This window comes from Accipiter gentilis, chromosome 6 (assembly GCF_929443795.1).
Source record: "Accipiter gentilis chromosome 6, bAccGen1.1, whole genome shotgun sequence".
Classification (NCBI taxonomy): domain Eukaryota; kingdom Metazoa; phylum Chordata; class Aves; order Accipitriformes; family Accipitridae; genus Astur; species Astur gentilis.
In genome coordinates, this window is record NC_064885.1 from 25,708,481 (window position 1) to 25,730,380 (window position 21,900).

Here is a 21,900-nt window from a genome sequence, read left to right on the forward strand (position 1 = left end):
CTTATAGATACTTTATTTTGGTAACTACCTCTTGCCTATAAATTTTCACATCAGCATTTATGTGGTACTCTTAAAAATTGTTGGTTACTTATGGGGGAGAACTGCAGCTCTGCATAGCAGAATACAAGTTTATGGTTAAGTAGGTGGCAAGAGACTGAATTTACATTTGGTATTTATCTCCCTCTAGTGACACATGCATTTTCTTGTATGCTTTTACCAGTGATGCCTGGAAGTTGTATTGTCATGAGTGCATACGCTATCATCTGTGTAACTCTTTCAGATTTCTGACCAGAATGTAAAAAGCGTAATGTTTAAATCTATTTTTACATTAAACGGAGGTTTCCTTTCTCCGTTATAAAGGCAAGAAAGCTCATATTACTTGACTTTTTGGATGACCAGTATAAACCCAGTGAACTGAGTTGCATATACTAGGAAATCTTAGTGTTTAGTGTATTGACTTCTCTAACTTCATAATAGAGGTGAACAATTTACAAATGGTGTTTAAACTCAACAGATTTTACTCTTAATTAATGTTTAAACCTGATTAAACACCAAAGTGTTTAACTCTTAACTTGAATGCTGAAAATTGTTTTTTGAATTTAGAGAGTACCCCATAGTCATGGCAATACTTGGAGCAAATCTCCTTATTTACTGTAAACATATGCTTCCATGTTGATTTCTCAAAAGACTCTAAAGCCTTTTCATTCTGTATGCAAATAGACAATGATCTTTTTTTAAAAAATTGTTGGTATGTATAGAAAAGAATTTGGATCTCAGCATTTCACTCATTCTTTAAATTTTGAAGGCACTTTATTACAAAGATTGCAATGGATCTGCATTCATGCTTATTTCAGACTAATTGTAGGATTGTGTTGATAATGCAGTAGAAAGTACTGTATGCTTTCACCTGAAACTGTAAATGGTTCTGGTAGATCCTACTTAGACATTTCACCATAATTCTGTGGATTTAATTTTTTATAGATTAAAACTAGTTTCCCACCTCAGTAAGTCTTTAAAAGCTTTTAGGGAAATTGTATTCTGTCCTTTAGATAAGCAATTTAAAAGATATCTCCAATTAGTTTCCAGCTTCTTCAGGATATTTGTTCAATACTTTTCTGTAACTGTATATACCTACCAATTTTAAGGTAGTTATGAAGAAAGAAACTTGGTACTACGTCCTTGCAGGCAAGTAATTTCTCTACGCTTGGTCTCACTTGGGGACTTTCTCAGTTATAAATTCTGCACTTCCCCTTCTGGACCCCTACAAAAAGAGTCTTCTATCACTCACAAGATTTTCCTTTTTTTTGTAGGACTTCTTTTGCTGGGCATCTGGCAGGGATTCTTGTTGGATTGATGTACACTATGGGACCTCTGAAAAAGATCATGAAAGCCTGTGCAGGTATTTAGTTTTGTTCAATCTATGGAATTTGCATAAGAGATGCTTTTATTTTTAAAATTCAGTAAGTCTTGCATATAGAAAATAAGGCCATTCCAGCAAGTTTTTAGGCAATTAATGATATGCTGATTATTAAAGTGAACGCAGAAGAAAAAACACAACTTTTTTTTCTTAAATATGGATGATAAGAACCAGTAAATGCATCTTTCAGATATTTTTACTTAGAGGCATAACTTTTACCCTTCTTTTTAAATGTTTATTTAGAGTAAAATGTTTCACACAGGATGTCAATGAAAATGTTACTTAAATGAAGTGTGGTAAAGCCATAAAAATATGCCAGAATACAGTATGTTTCCATGTTGATTTCTACTACTTCTGTCCATTCTAGTGGAAGTCCCTACAGTTTGAAAAAGGTTGTGGGATGCTTGAGAAATTGTTACTGGAGTTCTCAAGCTCTCCATCGTGTTACTACAGCTTTTCATATTGTAGTAATGTTTTTAAAAAAGATTGTCTCTTTAGACATCTTTAGTCTAACATTTGTTTTAAATACAGTCCTGCAACCTTTCATATGAACACTCCCATAAATTCAGTGTTCTAATTGGAAGTCTAAGCCCTGTCACAACAGCTGTTCTGGGGTTGGTTGTCAGAATATTTGGTATTTATGTCTGATTACTTAGCAGGTTGAATACTTTATTCATGACTGTGCCATCAAGTTGACCATGGATATGATGTTTGTATAGTGGGAAATTTGTTCACATGTGTATGCTTTTCACAGGAGGTTTTATTGCAGTTTGGTGATACAGTCTGTAAGTCATTGTCGTGGTTTAACCCCAGCCAGCAACTAAGCACCACACAGCCGCTCACTCACTCCCCCCCCAACCCAGTAGGATGCGGGAGAAAATAGGGAAAACAAGTAAAACTCGTGGGTTGAGATAAGAACGGTTTAATAGAACAGAAAAGAAGATGCTAATAATGATAATGGTGTCATTTTATTACTGTTAACAGCAATAATAAAAGGATTGGAATGTACAAATGATGCGCAGGGCAATTGCTCACCACCCACCGACCAACACCCAGCCAGTCCCAGAGTGGCGATTCCCCACCCCCACTTCCCAGTTCCTATACTAGATGTGACGTCCCATGATATGGAATACCCTTTTGGCCAGTTTGGGTCAGGTGCCCTGGCTGTGTCCTGTGCCAACTTCTTGTGCCCCTCCAGCTTTCTGGCTGGCTGGGCATGAGAAGCTGAAAAATCCTCGAATTTAGTCTAAACACTACTGAGCAACAACTGAAAACATCAGTGTTATCAACATTCTTCACATACTGAGCTCAAAACATAGCACTGTACCAGCTACTAGGAAGACAATCAACTCTATCCCAGCTGAAACCAGTCATGAATGTTTAGCAGTTTTTAAGTGGGAAAAATAGAGACCAAAGTACCAGATTTCTTACCCCACTGGAGTGAATAGACATGAAGAGTCACATTAGTTAGATGTGAATATTGCATGTTTCTGTGGCATGGGAGGGCTATCTGATGAGTATTAGAACAGTCAAGTATCGCATCATGCTGCCTAGGGAGATTTCAGCAGTCTCCATCCTTGGATGTTTTCAAGACTTGACCAAGGTAAAGACCTGACTGAGTAACCTGGTCTGATCTCATAGCTAACCCTGCTCTGAGGGGGAGTTGGACTAGGGACCTTCTGAGGTCCCTTCCAAACTGAATTATTCTAGGATTTTCTGATAAAATCAATGGCACTGTTAGTAAAACCTCCTGTGGAGATCTTGCTGCTGTGTGACTAAGACCTGGAGGAAGGAGTGTTCCAGTACACAGGTCCTCTTTTTCTCCTATGTAGCAGAGCAGAAACAGTGAACTGTTATTCCAGTCCTCAGTTTTCTGTGCATTAACCTATTTTTACCAATGTCCACTCTTAGTGCATAAATTATTCATTATATGTTCTGGAGAACATTTGTTAGGTTGGTTTGCATTTTTCTAGTTTACGTGGATATGTTGCTTAAACATGGCACACTACTATAAAATCTGGAACAACATACAAGCTTGCCAATACTATATTTTCTCACTGATGCCAGAAAAATTCAGACATATGCATGGTTTCATATTTGTATCTTATGAAACAGACTCTGAAAGAAGTAGTACTTTAAATTTGATTTTTGTATTTTATAAAGACAATGTGATTATTTTATTCTAATAGTATGCGTGTTATTCTTATTTAGGTGGCATTTCTTCATTCACTGACCCTGCCAGGCCAAGGGACTACTATTCAGGTAGGTACTTTCACCCACTTACCTAAAAACTTAATCCAGCTTTAAAAATCATTTTTGCTAATGAAAGAAAACCTATAGAGGAACTAATTAAATGGAAACATACATAATATACAAGATATTCTGCATATATGTATAGTTGCTAAACTTGCATTAATTCTCTGGCCATGTCTCACCTCTTTTTTAGGGAACTGTGTGGATGTATTTTGTACAACAGGCTACAAACCTCAAATTAATGTCATGACTTCATAAAATGCAGCCCTGGGGAAATATCCCTTTTGCAGAAGGTGTATTGGGGGAAAATTATGTCTACCGAAAGCAGCCCTTTGAACCTTGGTAAATCTACCCTGATCTGGCAAATTTATCTGTTCAATTCTGGGATATTTTTTTTCCACATCCGACAAGGAACTTCTTCCTTTGAAGGCTTTTTTTAAATCTTGATATAAATTACATGCAAAAAGCCCACTCCTCACCAGAATAAATTTAGGCTATCTTCACAGTATATAGATGGATAGTTGGAATACTGGCACACTTTGAATGTAGCACATTTGATTGACTTGTACAGAACATTGAGTCACTGTATGTGGAGTGTATAGAAATAATAGATGGAGGCCTTGTTTGGGAGGGACAGAATAGGAGCCAGCTGTGAGAAGAGCTGTGTGTTGGATCAGAGCTAAGGGATGTATAGCCTAGTGTATCTTCTCCTGCAGTGATTTATACTCTTTCCTAGACATCTGATGTAAGAATAGGATAAATATATAGTGATAACTCCCTCAATTATCTGCCAGTGTGCAGGGGCTTTTGACTTAAAGATGTTCTCAGCAGAAAGTTTTATGGGTAAATTTTGTCTTTAATAGCCCATGATAGATTCTTCTTCCATGAATTTGTCAAAAACTCTTTGAATTGGTGTGAACTCTTTTAACACCTACAACATCATAGAAGAATTATTTCACAGTTTACTTCCTGGTGTAGAATCTGTCATTTTTGTTTGTTTTGAACCTGCTAGCTGCTAATTTCATTTAATGCACGCTAATTCTTCTCTGGGAAGGGAAACTAAACCTTCATCCTTCATGTCCTTTCTTCATATTCTTTATGGTTTTATAGACTTTAGTCCTATACTCACCATAGTCATCTTTTTTCTCCGGTTGAAAAGTTGTAGTCTATATGTTTGCTTATATGAAAACTATTTCATACATTTGATCATTCTTACTGCTCCCTGAGGTTTAGTGATGCAGAGTTTTTAATTTTTTAAAAGTGAGACGCGCTTACTCTGAGCCACAGTGAGCCAAGGTTAGTGCTGCTTTTATCCTCCATGATGAATTCTGTCTTCTGTGATCTACCTCCAATTTTATTATTACATTTAGTAATTCCCACAAGTGAGATTATAGGCTCTTGAATATTTTTGAAGCATTTGTTTTGTAATTCCTAACCAAAAGATCTTAACCTACTTTCCTTATCAACAGCAACAAGGATAGTTGTAACTTAAAGGTGTATTTACACAGGATTTCCATTATTCCAGTTCTCGACTAAAAAACCCACTTGATCTGAAGGCCAGTAAAGAAATAGAACAAAATTAATATTGTGAAATGGAGTAAGATGTCGACATAGACTATGTAGTGAGCATGAGCTACCTGTTTCTATGATTGGCAGTTTCAGCCCCATTAAAAATGTTCACCTAGCTACAGGTACTCTTCAGTCCATCAGGGCCTGGGTGTGCTGCTCCAGCGCGGGTTTCCCATGGGGTCACAGCCTCCTTTGGGCATCCCCCTGCTCCACCATGGACCTCCATGGGGGTCCACCATGGACCTCCATGGGCTGCAGGGGGACAGCCTGCCTCACCAGGGTCTTCCCCACGGGCTGCAGGGGAATCTCTGCTCCGGTGCCTGGAGCATCTCCTCCCCCTTCTCCTTCACTGACCTGGGGGTCTGCAGGGCTGTTTCTCTCACATGTTCTCACTCCTCTCTCCAGCTGCCATTTCTGTTGCACAGGTTTCCCCCACTGCTGCCCCCACCTTCTTAAATCTGTTATCCCAGAGGCGCTACCACTACTGCTGATGGGCTTGGCCTTTGCCAGCAGCGGGTCTGTCTTGGAGCCGGTTGGCATCGGCTCTGTGGGACATAGGGGAAGCTTCCAGCAGCTTCTCACAGAAGCCACCACTGCTACCAAAACCTTGCCACGCAAACTCAGTACGCTTGAGCAGTTCCCAAAGTAGCCATGCTGTTGCTTTGAGTTGTTGTGGACAAAAGGGAGATAAAGGAGAGGGTTAACCTGAATTATCCTGTCTTCCAAGCTTGGCTTTAGTTGTAACTACTTTTTAAAATTTTTTTTGTACCAAATTAATTTCTCTAAAATGACTTACAACTGCAATTTAAAAAAAAAAAGTATATTTGTTATGTTCACTCCCTGTGTATATACTTTGTAATTGTCTTTCATCCTATTTGCTGAAGTCTTTATGGAAGATTTAACCTTTTGCTTGGTGTATGATATATGTAATAAATTTGGCCATCTGTGAATTAAGAAAACGCTAGTGTCATGGGCTAATGATGCATATCTTGATTAATTTTTCATTTTCTGGTATTGCTGATTTGTTACTATCTGCCTTTAAATACCAATTTAAATAGAAAAATAGATGAAGTTATTATCAGAACAGATTTTATGAAACAGTACAAGGAAACAGCTTTAGAAGAAAAAAATTATTTTAAGTGTAATTTTAACACATTTGGTATTTAGTAACTGAATTAGGTTTTCTCTAAATGCAGTTCATGAATAAACTATTAGGACATTTATTTTGATTAATAGGAACACCTTGAATGTGTCAATGTTACCGAACTGTTTCTTGTTGTAAAATAAGATTATGGCTTTCTGAGCACTTTTAACTTGATGACAGTGTAAAACATCAAACATACAAAAATAAACAGTAATAGAACAAACTTAAAATATAACATCCTTTTTCTGTCATCAGGTAATTTCATGCTTTTAGTACCAAAATTTTTATAGTCTTCATGCATGCAGTTTTGAAGCCTCCAGAAAATAAATTTATAACTGAGGAAATGTTCATTCAGATTAACATAATGCAGAGGGCAATAAGGGGAATACATAAAGATTGCATCCGAAGTGTGTGTGTATATATATAAACAGCTAAATGCAGTCAGTTTTAATTTTCTGCAGAATTATGTCTCTTAAACATAGCCAGTATGACTTGAAGGCTTTTAAAGTATGTTAAAAATATTACTAATTCATATAGATAAAACCAAAAAATAATCTTTTCTAACCAGAGGAGTTGCTGATCATTTGAAAAATGGCAGAATTTCAGGTTACTGGAAGGTAATACAAAGTGTTCACTGCAGATATATGAAAATTTTCCCAGTGTCAGTTTTATGTTCCAAAAGGGAAAAATTTGCAAATGGACAGAATTACACTTTTTCCTCTATGTGTGTGTATATAATGTATATATGTATACATATATCCATGTGTACAGACGTGTGTATAAAATATATGTAGGTATATCTGCATAATACACACAGAGGAATAAATATATATACTCCTGTACAGAATAGTGTGCTGTCACTCTGTTCAATTTTTCCTGCTTTTCTTGTATAACTTTAAGAGCGGGTATTGCTATTTTTATTTGTCTTAACATTCTAGAGCTTGGGGTTTTTTTTTAACGCAGTCATTTTTTAAAAGAAATTATATGTTCACTACACAGTCTGTGCTTGTAACTAATCACAGAAGCTCCACAAGAAGGTTACACATGGAATCCATATAACTAATGAGATAACATAAGACTGTCACTGATGCTAATAATCTGAAGATAAAAGGAAACGGCATGCTGTATTTTCATACAAAAATATTTCTAATTATTTCATTTTGAAAAACTTGTGTACATTTTCTATCAGTTGAAAGAAACTGGCAATGCTTCTGTACTTTAGTTCTTCAAAATCCCATCAGCTGTCTGGAAGATAAATTAAAATATCACCTAAAGCTTTGTAATTTGAAGATAGGAAAATAGAATAGAAAAACGGCACTTTTCTCCTTAGTTTTTCCTCAGCTTAGATTTTCTGTGCTCAGGCAGGATCAGATTGTGTTAAAGGGAAGTCTCGCTCCATTTTCTAGTGAAGTAATTTTTTTTCTTTTAAACCTGATGTATTTGGGTGGATGATGGTTTGTGCTTAATTTTGACAAACTTTGCAAATGGTCAGAAATTCTTAGTGTCAGTAGTGAGTGCAGTCAACATACAGTGATTGTGACATTAGATGAGATCTATGGTGTGGTGGTTTTTTTCGTGGGCAGATGTAGCTGTGCAATAGAACAATATTAGCTGTATATGTTACTGCAAAAAATTTGCAGGAATCTTTTCCCATGTGTTTTCTAGATCCAAACATTACTTGAATTTATGACATTGGCATGTATTGTTTATGGACATTGAGGGGAAGGGAAACACGTGGGAAAAAGCCTGAAACATACCTGTGTTGTTGTTGCTGTTCTAGTGATATTAATAAGGTGTCCAAGTATTAGCAATTAAATGTTAAAAGGAGCTGATGAAAAGTGTCTTTCAATTTCTGTGTGAAACTTCTTAATAATGGCAATTCTATGACACTTATAACAATTATAAAAAAAACAGATGCTTGATCCATCTTATTTCTGTTGTTTTTCTCTCTCCTGTTACCATACTCTGGGTTTGTGAATTAGAAATTGATTCATGGTATATATTGTATAAGTAATTGAATCCTAATAATTTTCTTCTTTCCCAAATTAAAATAATTTGTGGAAGAAAGCGTAAAGTTAATATCTGATTTCATATTCTCTTACTGAGTAGCAGAAGTTTATTTTATTTTTTATTCATTTTACAGAGTACTATGGCTATCCAGGTTATCAATACAGAATGCCAAGGAGTTATTATGATTATACAGGTGGGCTTACTGAAGAAGAACAGCTTGAAAGGGCAGTGCTAAACAGTCTTAATGAAAGAGGTAGGAATTTTATTGCATTTTATATTTTAAGTTGTGATTCATACTGAGAAGGGAGTGGGGGGAAAGTTGTATTGCTCACTATTTATTTTCAGTATTTTGGACATATCTTCTGAAACAGATGAAAGTTTCTTGGTAGAATTTACAGAGAATGCAGTGTGAGGGTACGGTATCATTCTCTTAGTGCAATTGCATTATTCGTAACTGCTTACTGTTTGATTACCTTGCTACTACTATAGTAAAAGAAATGGGTTTATAACAAAGTAAACTAAGTTACTGTGCCAAAAAAATCTTACAATATTCTAAAAAGTAGTATAAAGTGGTATAATAGAAGAATTGATATTGTCAACTGTGTGTATGTTTTTGCTTTTTATACAAATCTAATTGACAAGCAATGCACTAATTTCATACTCTTCATGCTATCCATTTCTACGTTAAAGGAAGCTTATATTCTAGCTAGCTAAAAGACCTAAAAAATATATAGAAATAGATAGAAATTTTTAGAAATAAAAATCGTGGGTTTTTTAACTGAAATGTATTAGTTAAATTGGTATAAAATACATTCATTAGGATATATTTTATCTGTTTCTAATGCAAGTGAAATCAAGAGGGAAGTAATACTTTGTAGAATCCATTTCTCAGTTTCTGAAAACTTAAAGACTTGAGGGAAAATCTGTTTAATAGGACTGGCAGCACATTATTAGAGCATAACATGTAAAATTTACATCACACAGGTATGCAAAATTTTATATTGAAGCAATAAAATAAAGGACAGAAATGAATATAATATATGTTGTCTGGTATTTACATAGTTTTTCATAGCAAACATTGCTTCCTCTTTAATCTGTGGCATGTCAGTATGGACTCTTTTGGGAATTCAGCAAAAGGCTTTGGTGCTTCTTAACTTAAGAAATCTGAAAGATTTCTTTTAAATTTGGTGAAGCTGTAACATTTAATCTTAGCAAAAAATAATAACCTGACTGAATATCTCATCGTCATTTTCCTTTTTCATAATCTTGGTATTCTATCAGCCTGGGTGTAAGGAAGTGTTCATTAGGAAAAAGATACAGAAGCCTCTACTTATAACTGCAACCCTTAAAATGCAGAGTGCCATTCATAAATCTCTGCTCAGAAAATTAATTTATACCACTGTTATGGCTGTCAGAGAAATACCAGGCAAAATATGAAAATGAATGTCTTGACAAATCATCATCACTTTTACTTGCACACCTTCTGTGATCCTATTTTTTATTATGAAGAACATGTGTTATCTGGAAGATGGTTTTAAAAAGGCAGCAGATGAGGCATGATTGTGATAAGAAAAGGCTTTTCCAGTTTGAGAAATTCATTAACATATTTTCTAAAACAAACACAGCTTTTTGCTTTATTAAGTTTTCACCTATTGCGTGAGTCACCTGGGAGGCAGAAGTGCAGACTTTTAGGGAAATTAGGGTGTTTTTAAGTGATTTTTTTTCTAGTTATCTTCATTTCTCACTTTTGTTCTGTAAGCATAGTTCTGTCTAACTGTACCTCAACACTGTGAAGCTAGAAACTTAAAAATTATACAGCAAGTTTATTCCTGTAATGTATTTGTTCTAGAAATTACTGCAATCTGAGTGCTCCCATCTCAATCAAACTGTAGTGAAAACCTTAGAAAATAGTGAGAATCTTAGCTTTCAAATAAATCAATAAAATAGCATTTAGTCCATCTGGTTTGTCAGCAGAAGACAATGAATTAGTTACTGTTCGTGCTGTCTTAGGAATTTTTAAAAATTAAGTCATATCAATGTGTTGCCCTATGTAATTTGGGGAAGGAATGGATCTAAAATGAGCTTTATTGTAAGGGATACTTTTTATTTTACTGTCATTTTTACATGACGTTTTACATAATTTTTAACATTGAGTTTGAGAAAGAAATCCTTCCAAGCTTTTAATATTAAGTGTTTTGAAATTTTATCTGCATAATGAGTTTCTTTTGAAACTATCAAGGAAACAGAATGCAAATAACAATGACAAAATTATGGCCATGTACATAACTAGATAGTATACACATTAAAAGCTTTCATGTATCAGTGTGGAATGCCTGCAGCTTTCATTTGTAGCCTTAAATAATTTACATCACTATAGGTAAGTATTTTTGGTCTGCTTGTTGTTTTTGGACAAAGATAAGTTTTCAGCTACAAGGGAATATATTCTTGCTTGGAGAATGCCCTTTGAAACATGAGATAGAATTTAAATAGCATCTCTAAGTATATCTCACTGGTAGATTAGTGTGGCATACCAAGTCACATTTTTAACTTCAATCTGAGACAGCAGCATTTCTTAACGCTATGGTAGTGTCTGTTCTCAGTGCTAGTTATAGTTTTTAAGCCTCACAGATAAGTGGGAAAATGTATCATTGTATATTGCTTCCAATATAGTTTGGTGTGATCAAATATATATACATGTTGTTTTCAGTGGTTTCACAGGAGTGCTTTAATTTTGCACCTCTTTCTCCTACTTGCTGGAGCGCTTTAGTTTGTCCAAGCAAGACTTTAGAGCTGAAGTCTTAAAATATTTCCTTAAATAAGCTGCTTAAAGGTTAAGCTTGCCTATGGGCAGATGCCTTATTTCACAGAGAAAGTAATATAGAGCATGTAATTTATCATACCTGTTTCAGTGACACAAAGGATGAGATGAAATTTACTGTGCTAATGAGCAATTAGGATATTCTTCCCTGTCAGTTAGTTTGAAAAATAATTAGCTTGAATGAGCACTTTCCTTTGAATGTGATACATTTTTCCCTAAAGCATGATGTTCACAGTTGCTTGTAATTACATGGGTGATGAAACAGGTACTTAACATGACTAAAAATTACATAAAATAATTTGAAATAGATAGCTAAATGGATGTAAAAACAGTTATCACAATCAAAATTTAGGGCTTTCTTTCCTTATTAATCTTTTTTTTTTTCTCCCCAACTATGACATTTAAACCATCACAGTTGCTCTGCAGCTTGAACAAAAAATATTGCAGTAATTTTGATTGATTCCCTCCCCCCCCCCCCCCCTTATGTTGGACAAATGCATTTAATAAGGGGTTTTAGGCCACAAAATGTACCATTATGGATTTGGAATGTTGATCCATTCTTAGAAATTACTGTGTTAGTAACCTGCTAAGCTATTAAAAGACTCAGTGGCATAGTACAGAATTTCCTGGTATCAGTTGTTGACCACAACTGAAAACTAATTTCTATTAAGACATGCATTGAATTTAAGCTCACTGGTTACCCTTCTATAATACCATACATAGGTTATCTAAACCCACCATGAATGTACTGCATTTCCCCTTATTCCGTATTCAGGTAGTCCTGAACTGCAATTCTGTTTTTATCCCATATCCTGAAAACTTCTTTAATAATAATAATAATCAGTATCTAATGCAACAAAAGAAATTGCTAGACTTGTTTATAAGATTTATGTAGGCATCAATTTTGAGACTATCAAACTGTCATAATGATTTAGGTCCATTTACTAAAAGGAACTGTTATATTCTTTCCATTCCCAGTTTTAGATACGTTGTTGCCTCCAACAAGAATCGGTTTAAACAGCATTATTTTTTTTCTCCGAAATGTGTTTTTTTTCTTTTTAATTTTCATTCATATTCTCATAATTCTATATTGGTTACAAATTGCAATAATTCTTCCTCTGTTTAAGTCAGGAAAATAATTTTGGGTTTAAAAAATCATAGCCTTTGATAATTAAACTGTATGGTTGTACTATGAAATTAATACATGGCTGCCATTTTTGTTTAATGGTAGTGTTAACAGCCGTCTTTAATGTAACCCCAGTATACCATATCTCTTATCTATTGTTTACTTGCTATTCTGCTCAGAAGAAATATCTTGATTAGTGTGGGATGTGGATTTGCATTTTTGTTGTGGTGGGTGTTGGGATTTTTTGTGAGTTGAACTTCTAAGTGTCTGTCTTTCAATCTCAATAATGTTAAGAATCCCTTGGAAGCTCGTGTCTCTGCACAAAGGAATTTTCCTTTTTTTTTTAAGACATAGTTTTGTTTAAACACGTAGGTGATAGTCTTTATAGTTTGTGATTGAAGAGAAGTACCTATAAGTATACATATATACATATTCCTCTTATATTTTATAATGAAACTGTCTATATATGCATTTTTTTAGTTCTAATTTAAAACAAAACAAAAAAAACCCCATCCACTCAAAGTTTTTAGATGGCCAAGTATGTGCTAGTCCTAGATACTTCTGTGGTGTAGTTAGGAAATACCTAGGCATCTGGCTTACCTGTTCTGTGAATTTTTAAGGGTTCCCATTTCTGTTTTCTCCTACTGAGACTGGACTTCATATTAGTAGTCTATGAAATTTGCCAAATCCGTGGAAGATTGTAATAAGAATGAAACTGATGTGATAAGACTATAGAGAAATGCTGTATAATTCAAATTTTTTTCCAGTCAGTGCTATCTTTCCCTTCTGCAATTGTAGGAATGCCAGTCATTGCATTTGACTATGATGGTTTTCTTTAAAAATGTCTTAAAATAGATTATATACTCAAATGTGCAGTTCATGTTATCAGATTAAAATACATTTCATAAAGTAATATGCTAGGACTTGCATCTGATTCTTGAAGTCCAACTTTTTCTTTTTTTTTTTTTCTTTTTTTTTTTTTTTAAATTCAGACTATGTATGGTCTCAGGTACCCAACAACACTTTTTGGAAAAAAAGCTTTCGCCCTTGAGTAGGGCTTTTGTTCAAAATATCTTTCTAAAACTGCAACTGTGCTCTATGATCCTGATCATCAGCACTTTCTTCAGGCAAATTTCCAGGAAATTAAATCAGTACATTTTTATCATTTCCACACAAAGTTTTGGTATATGCTCAGTGTAAGTGGCAGATGGCTTACAACAAGCAGCATAGCCAGAATTCTATTATAAATGTTTAATGAAAGTATAGCAATATTCATCTGTCTCTTCATAAATCTAGTGGTTGATGTAGGATAAAACAGGTTTACTGAAGATTAGAACCAAAAAAAGTCCTGATTTTTTTTATAATGGTGGTAAATGTTCACCAGATAGGTGAGACAAAGCACCACTAAGCCTTTCACCGTGGGCTTATCTTTCAAAATAGAACCACAACCAATTAGCACCCATGAAATAAAGAATAGTTCTGTAAAGCAGTGAAATCATTCTGTTGGAATGCCTCCACTTACACAGGCAAACAGGTTGGTTTCAGACAACTGAAGCAGTTACTGCCCTTTGTTATCTAAACTGGTGTTCATTTAACTTTGACTAAAAAATACTGGACTGGGTGAAAAGTACTGGACTGAAACTCGAGAGCTCAGAAGCATCTTTGTTCATAGTTCCACTATTTCTGCTTCAGTAGCAGTGCAGTAGGGGAAGTTAGATGCGATGGACAACTAGAATTGGCAACTCCTTCAAATCCAGGTTTCCTGTACTTATATGTCAATAAGCTGTATTTTTTTTTGTAGATTAGTGATCTTAAATCAAAAATGTGGTCTAGCTAATTCCTTCTGAAATGCTACAGTATGTGTAATAGTTGGTTTAAGCTTTGTACACACTTGACCTTTCAAGAAGCTGCTATGTATCTTCAAATAGTGCATAAGTATTTTGGAAATACTGGGTTTAGACTTGTCTCCTTTAGTCTCTGTGCTTAAAAAGAATGCACTCATGTCTTAAATTAAGGATTTTGGTAAGGGTTGGGTTTTGTTTATTTTTTTAAATTTATTTTTTAAAGCAATGCTAACTTGGTTCAGATACTAAAGCACTAAAGTGCAGGTAATAAACAGTTTAGGACCAACTGTGCTTGGTTCGAGAAGAAACACAGGGTATTTAATACGTTTTTGTTTGATGTTGATAGTGTATTCAAGATCTTAAATTCTATGAAGACTTCTATAGAATTAGTGTAACTAGGGAAATTAGTTTCTCCTTTATTTCCACTGTCTCTTCCTCTTGTCCTCAGTGCTATACATTTTTCTTAATTTCTCCTATCTTCATTATTATTTATTATTGAATCCATACAGACAATCTAGCATTCTTCTAGGAGAGGCACAATTTGCTTTCAGCAGTAGTGTGTGGAGAACATTCCTTCAGATATCTGGAGGAAAATGTACTAAGAGAATGCTTTTGATGGACAAATCAGCATTAGAAAATGTGCAAACTGCTAGTATGGTCTTTAGTAGTTTGGGTTTTTGCCTTTTCTACTTTCCTTCCTGCTGATTATTCAGGAGTTCTATGTGATACTTTTCCTCCTGCCTTGGAAACACTTCTACATACGGAAGAAAAGTAGTTCAACAGTTTATTAGGAAATTGGAAGAGCTGAGATGTGTTCTGTTAAAATATCATTGACAGAAACTGGTTTTTGATCCAAAATGCATTTATATAAAAGTTGGTTATGTAAGTGAAGGAGACTCTGTTCCCCATTTCTCTCCTCTGCTTTTACTGAAAAAGTTCTGTCCATTGTTGCATACAATATTGCCTAAAGTTTTGGGCTTCCTTGGATGCAGCATTCCCGAGTTATATGTTATAGGCGTAAAAAGACAGGCACTATCAATTTAAAAGCAGGGCTTCATTCCATGTGAGTGATAATGTGTTTGCACTTATCATTAAAGGGGAAAATTATGAAAAAAAGAAAATATTGAAACATTGTGACACTAGTACACTGAGAATAGTTTAGAACGTAACTTTGGATTCAGTTTAACACCCTAATACAGCATGCCTTTCATGGCTGTTTTGCTCTGTGTTTTGTCCTGGTATTGTTTGCTGCTTTCTAATTTGCCCTGGATTATAGCACTGTGCTGAGATTACTATATTCAGTATTTAACGTTCTGGATATGATGGCTCTCTTTTGCAATGTAGCACATATTTCATTTCTTCCATCAAATGCTTGGTACTGTATCTGGTATTTTTGGAAACACTGCCTGAAGGGTTAAATTTCTTTGGTCTTTAGGCAACAAGTTGACAGTGACGTAGTTGTTCTTAGGTTTATTGCTACAAAAGATTTTGAGATAAGAATTTAAATAATGATTAATTTTGTTTGCATTAAAAAAGTATATGGTACTGACACAAAGTATTAATTCAGATTTTCATGTTAAAATGTGTCCAGAATGCTGGGGTTTTTTTCCCCCCCGTGAATTCCTAAATATGCAAATGCAGCTTTCTTTTGGATGGTTTCCTTCTTGCAAAAGTTTCAACTGCCAAAGACAACTGAAATAGGAAGAAAACACTTTAATAAAGAAATAGTTGAATCTTTGACTGCAGCTAGAGGTGGTTTTCTTACATTCACATCACATCTATTATAAAAGCACGGTTTGCATATGGAGGTAGAGGCTGTTCTTGGTGTTCTGATCCAAGACTCAGTGATATGAATGGGAGTCTTTTCACTGCCTTCAGTGGTCTCTGGATTTTGGTGGGGTTTCGTTTTTTGGTTTTTTTCCTCAGTAACTTGAACTTTTTGTTAAAGGAACAAATGTTGTTCCTTTCACAGTGGGTTTGGCAGAGTCACCTCGCTGGAGAACAGGCAGTTTTGCTTAACAGCTGTGGGCATAATTAGAAGAAGCTGGGTGTAGGCTACGTAAAAGTACTCTTTTCCACTTTGGAGAAAGTGCTAGTTGCTGTGGAGTGGCTCCAGTCTGCATTGGTGTCTCCATCCATCCATCCGGGTTTCTTAGTCTTGGGAAATGGATATTGTTTGGAGTTTCGTTGTTGTGTGTCTTTGTTAGGCAAGCAGGAGTGCACTAAAGGAAAAACAACGGGTTTTTTTTCCAAATGCGATTTTATATATATTAGGATTCTTATGGATGTTAACAAACTTAGGGGATGTTTTAGTGGTAAAATAAGGTCAGTGAATATGCCTAATCTTAGATTTACCCATGATTTACTATTTTAACTCTTGTTGTTGTATCATTGGATTAATTCTATAGACTGGGTATAGTTTACATTTTGTTCATTGGGACTATCTTAAAAATGATGTTCTGAACCTTTTTCTGATGTCTGACTGAATAAATTAGTCATTTCTAGTAGTTTGAAGACACCGATGTATCTCCATATTATGTTTTGTTGGCCAACATCATGGCTGCATCCTTGTGCTCCTAAGGCCAACTCTGTTCTGGTTTTCTCTGCTCTACTTTTTGTTTTCTATCTGGAGTCTCTAGCTTGCATTTAGAAATAAATCTGTAATTATTTTGAGCATTACATAGATTCCCTGCTGTTGTCAGTCTGCTCTGCAGCAGTAGGTTTTAGGATTATGCTTGAAAGGAATATACGGTACAATGTTGTCTTTCATATTCAATCTAATGTGACTGCAATCTCATAGACCTATGTAAGCAATCTCAGCTTGCCCTGAAAGCTGGTTGGACATGAGCCAGCTCTGATCAAAAAGTCTTAGTTTCATTAGCTCAAGGAGTTTTGCTAATGCAATTAGTTACATTTAGCAAGCTTAAGTACAGATAGATATGATCCTTTCTGCAAAGGAGTCATTAGATAGACATCATAGCCTCAGTTAGGTATTTTAGATATGGATCACAGAGCATTGCGAGATGGTAGTGAATGTCTGCACTTAAGTCTTTCAGTGACTTGGCAGAGGATATGTAGTACGATTTATATCCTGTAGTGCATGAAATGGTGTGGCTAGCACCTAGGTTTGATGAACCTGAAATAATTTAAATCTAGCGCTGAGTCCCTTTTTTTCAAAGAGTGAAAAATGGTTATTCAGACCAGCATCACTTGGTACTTTTTGTCTTTATTCATTCAACTAATTATATAGCTTAAACATTCATTTAGTTTTTTTAACACATTGCTATGACTGATGATACTATAAAGGATGAATAAAGCCTTTAGTACTTTTAAAATCAACTTCATGTGAAGCAATGTTTGGATGGACATTAGAATTTAGTTGAAAAAAATAGATATCCAGTTAGGTTTCAGGATACCTTTAACAACAGTTTTAAATGGAAAAATGAAGCCCATTTGCCTTATTTTATTAAAGGAATTACTGTTTGTAATTAAATAATTTGCCAAAATGATTTCTGATCCTGATGGTGTTCAGGATTTTTGGAGCTACTAAGACTCATTAGGTAGCACTTTCACCTTTTTCACTTATTTGAAGATGAATATAAAGATTTCCTTTTCATTTTCCACTTTATTTCTTCGGATGAACAAGTTAATAACTGAATAAACTGCAATATAAAATTTTTTAACAGCGTGAGGTCAACAGGAAATTTTTGATATGTTAAAGCAGAAGCTGTTGTCAGATTCTGATCTTAGGATCCGAGCAAGTGGTCTCCATAGCTGTCTGGCTTACCTGTGGCAGTAAGCACTTATTGCTTAATTCTTTGTATTTTAGTTCAAGGTTTCTTTAATAGATTATAAATACAGATCTTACCAAGTATTAATAATTTCAGATAGGCTCTGTAAAGAGGAAAGGATATTTAAGTTCTGGGTTTAAAAATTGTAATTTCTTAATGGTCCTTCTAACACCAAACCTCAAGAAATAATAGCAGTTTAGTTGTCTTGAGAAACTTGATCAAGAAAAAAACAAAGGGAACAGTCAAAGAAAAATACAAATGAATACATAACATTTGAAAGATGAGGAGGGGTCAAAGTGGAAAATTGGCATAACTTCACAATGCAGTATATACTTCAGAGGGATAAAAGTTGGGAGGAAATGGACTTACACAAATTTAATGTCTTTGTTCATAATAAGTTCTGTTTATTTTGTTGGGATGATGCTCAGGTATCTCAGATAATGGCAGAATAGACGAGGTCTTACAAAGAGATCTGAATAGACTAGAGAGCAGGGCATTCAGCAACCATAAGAAATTTAACAAGAGCAAGTGTGGGATCCTCCACCTGGGATGGGGTAATCCTGGTTATACGTACAAACTGGGGATGAGAGGCTGGAGAGCAGCCCCATGGAAAGAGATCTGGGTGTTTGGGTTGATGGTAAGTTGAATATGAGTCAACAGTGTGCCCTGGCAGCCAAAAGGGCCAACTGTGTCCTGGGGTGCATCAAGCGCAGCATAGCTAGCCCATCAAGGGAGGTGATTGTCCCACTCTACACTGCACTGGTGTGGCCCCACTTCGAGTACTGTGTGCAGTTTTGGGTGCCTCAATACAAGAAGGACATCACACTATTAGAGTGTGTCCAGGGGAGGGCAACCAAGATGGTGAAAGGCCTCGAGGGCAAGACTTAAAAGGAGCAGCTGAGGTCACTTGCTTTGTTCAGCTTGGAGAAGAGAAGACTGAAGGATGACCTCATTGCAGCCTATAACCTCCTCACAGAGGGCAGCAGAGGGGGGACGGAGGTACTGATCCCCTCTTTCTGGTGACCCATGATAGGATATGAGAAAATGGAATGAAGCTGCATCAGGGGAAGCTCAGATTGGACATTAGGAAAAGGCTCTTCGCTGAGAGGGTGGTCGGTCACTGGAACAGGCTCCCCAGGGAAATGGTCACGACACCAAGCCTGTCAGAGTTCAAGGAATGTCTAGACGATGCTTTTACTCATATGGTTTAGTTTTAGGTAGCCCTGCAAGGAGCAGGGAGTTGGACTCGATGATCCTTATGGGTCCTGTCCAACTGAAGATATTCTATGAGGTTGCAGTAGACCAGAAAGGGGTAAACATGGTGTTCATCTAGGATGTGGGAAGGAGGCAAGGTTTTATATAAGCCAGGCAGCTTAAATTTCCAGAAAAATGCACTATAAAACCCTGGAAGAGTTACAGGTAGGTAAGTAACAGGGCTGCATGGATTTGCTATGACAGTTAGTCGTAGCAAACTAGTCTGAATAAAGGGATATAGATTGTGTATGTAAGGGAGAAACCAAGTGAGTTGGGCTGTGTGTGCAACCAGTGTGGCCTTTGCTACTATCTCGTGCAGTATTCTAAAAATAAGCGATGGAAATATGGCTTTGATTATACTGTTAGGTGGGTGTAAAATTAATTAGAAAAGCATGTGTTGAAGCAAGGTTATATGCAATGGTCTGCCCTGTGTGAAGTTCTACTTTTGTTTGCAATGTGGATGATGTAATGCAATTGGAAGTATCACCTGATACCAGCTCAGGAAGGCTGCAGAAACACTGGAACACAGGATGAGAATTAAGAGTTATCTTGGCAAATTGGAAGGCTGTCTCAAAAGAAGATAGAAGTAATTCTGTTTGAAGTTCTCCATGCTAGTGGATATAACCCATGACCTAACATAGATGAACAATGTCATGTTAGGTAACATTTGCCTCACTGTCAGTGTGTGAATAGGGTTGTTACGTGCAAACACATGCTTCTGTGCTGTTCAGTACTAATAAGACCTTACATGTAGCACTGCATCAAGTTTTTAGTACTTCTTTGGAAAAAGGATGGGAAGCATCTGGAGAGTCAGAGGGGGAAAGCAGTAAGAACTAAGTGGAGATCTAGAAAACATAACTGAAAAGAACATGTAGTATGAGATAGGAGGCAGAGGGCAGTTGGTTTATAGAAGATAGCTGATAATACACAAATCTTTAATACATTAAAAGTAGCTGCAAAGAGGAAAGGAATGTAAATTTATTACAATTTATAAAATAAGAAATAAAGGTGTTATTTCATCAGTGGAAATTTAAGTTAGATGTTAATAATGATAAATAATGGAATAAATTGGCTAACAATTTTGTGGAACCTCCATCCTGCAAGGGTTTTAAGGTTAAACAGAGGTTTCTCGTGAATGTGACAAAGGTAGCTGACTGTGGCATAGGGCTTGAAGATGGACTAGATGATCATTTGGGTTCTTTGTAGCTCTGGTTTCTATGGTTCTAGCAATAAATTATGCTTCATTTTACAATCAAATCACTTTGAACTACAAGTTATAGGTTTAGCTAAAAAACTTGAAAGACCTGACAACTTGGAAAAGAATTTTTAGAGGGTTTAATGACTAAGGAAGAATACCATAGAACAGTGCAAGGGTATCTTCCTAGCAGCTAATTGCATTAAGTTGTGGAAAAATGTCTGAGCGAATGAGGAATATACCAGCTAAATTATTTAAAACCAGTTTAGTTGAGGTATTTTTTAAAACCAGCTTAGTCAAGCTATAAAAAGAAGAATAGGGGGTAGGTTTCAGAAAGAATTAGTAAGTCTTTTAGTGTGACTCTTAAGTTATCTTTATGCTCATTTTTTACTGAGTCATCATGCACATTAGCCATATCAAACAAGGGACTTCTTATTAAAGTATGTAATGTTAATCAATGAAATGTAAGTATTCTTTTTAACTATTGAGCAGGGGACCTTTGTGTTTGGGTTCTTTTCTGGTCTTGTTTTTAGGATCCAGAAAGGACCAGAACTTCCCTGTGAGCTTTACAATTCAGAAGCATTGAACCAAGTATTGTAACATCACACAAAAATATTTGCCAAGAATAGGCATTTTTACACTGGTAAGGACATAACTTGTGCGTAACTTCATAATTTTCAGCAACTGTGTAGGGGTGATGAAATTTCATTTGCATTTATTCCTTCTTTTTGCCAGGAGAAACTTTTAGCCTTTTCAGTTCTATTTTGTGCAACTGCTTATCCTGTTTGTTTTTTTCTTGCTCTACTCTTTGTCTTAGATCTCATTTTTAGTGCTTTACTTCACTGTATTTTTGACAGTGTTCTTTACTTGATATGTGTAACTTGCTGTAAAAACAGTCCAGGAGAATAAAATACACATCATGTGAATAGCAAAATAAGTAACTTAAGTAATTTTATGAAGTAACAAATGTCTAAATATCATTTGGAGGATGGAATTGGAAAATATGTCTAAACACTAGTGAATGCGCACTAACAAACCAACCAAGGGAAGAAACTGCATAGAAAAGAGTATGGAATAACGTGAGGATTCCAATTCTAGTTTTTTCAGTGAAGGATGTATTGCAGATGCTTGAAATAGATGAACATAAATTAAAGAAATAAGGAAAAGGATACTTTGCTATTTGCAGCTGAACAAAAGACTTCTACTATATTATGAGAAATATACAGCTTACCTGAAATTCTTCTTGTAACTGAAGTTGTTCTTAGATTTCTTTTTACTACTCTGAAGAGGAATAGATGTCTGTCTGTCTTAGCCTAAAGATAGGTTAAGTAGCATGTCTATATAGGTCAAGGTTTTTTTGAGTTGGTTTGCAAATCCTTTTCAGTACTTGGGAATGAAAGATATTTGATTTTACGTATCAACCATTTTAAGTTTAATATTAAGTTTAGCCTTGTTTAGGAGAATTAACATCTGGAGAAT

The 21,900-nt window shown here is 35.5% G+C and overlaps 1 protein-coding gene across 1 annotated transcript in view; it reads left to right on the forward strand.

Annotated features, from left to right (window-relative positions):
* Nucleotides 1-21,900, forward strand: part of RHBDD1 (rhomboid domain containing 1) — a 56,550-nt gene that overhangs the window by 21,895 nt on the left and 12,755 nt on the right. Inside the window, exons 4-6 of the mRNA XM_049802838.1 lie at nucleotides 1,311-1,399; nucleotides 3,629-3,679; nucleotides 8,527-8,646. Of these exons, the coding sequence (XP_049658795.1) occupies nucleotides 1,311-1,399; nucleotides 3,629-3,679; nucleotides 8,527-8,646 (260 nt within the window). The remainder of the gene's footprint in view (nucleotides 1-1,310; nucleotides 1,400-3,628; nucleotides 3,680-8,526; nucleotides 8,647-21,900) is intronic.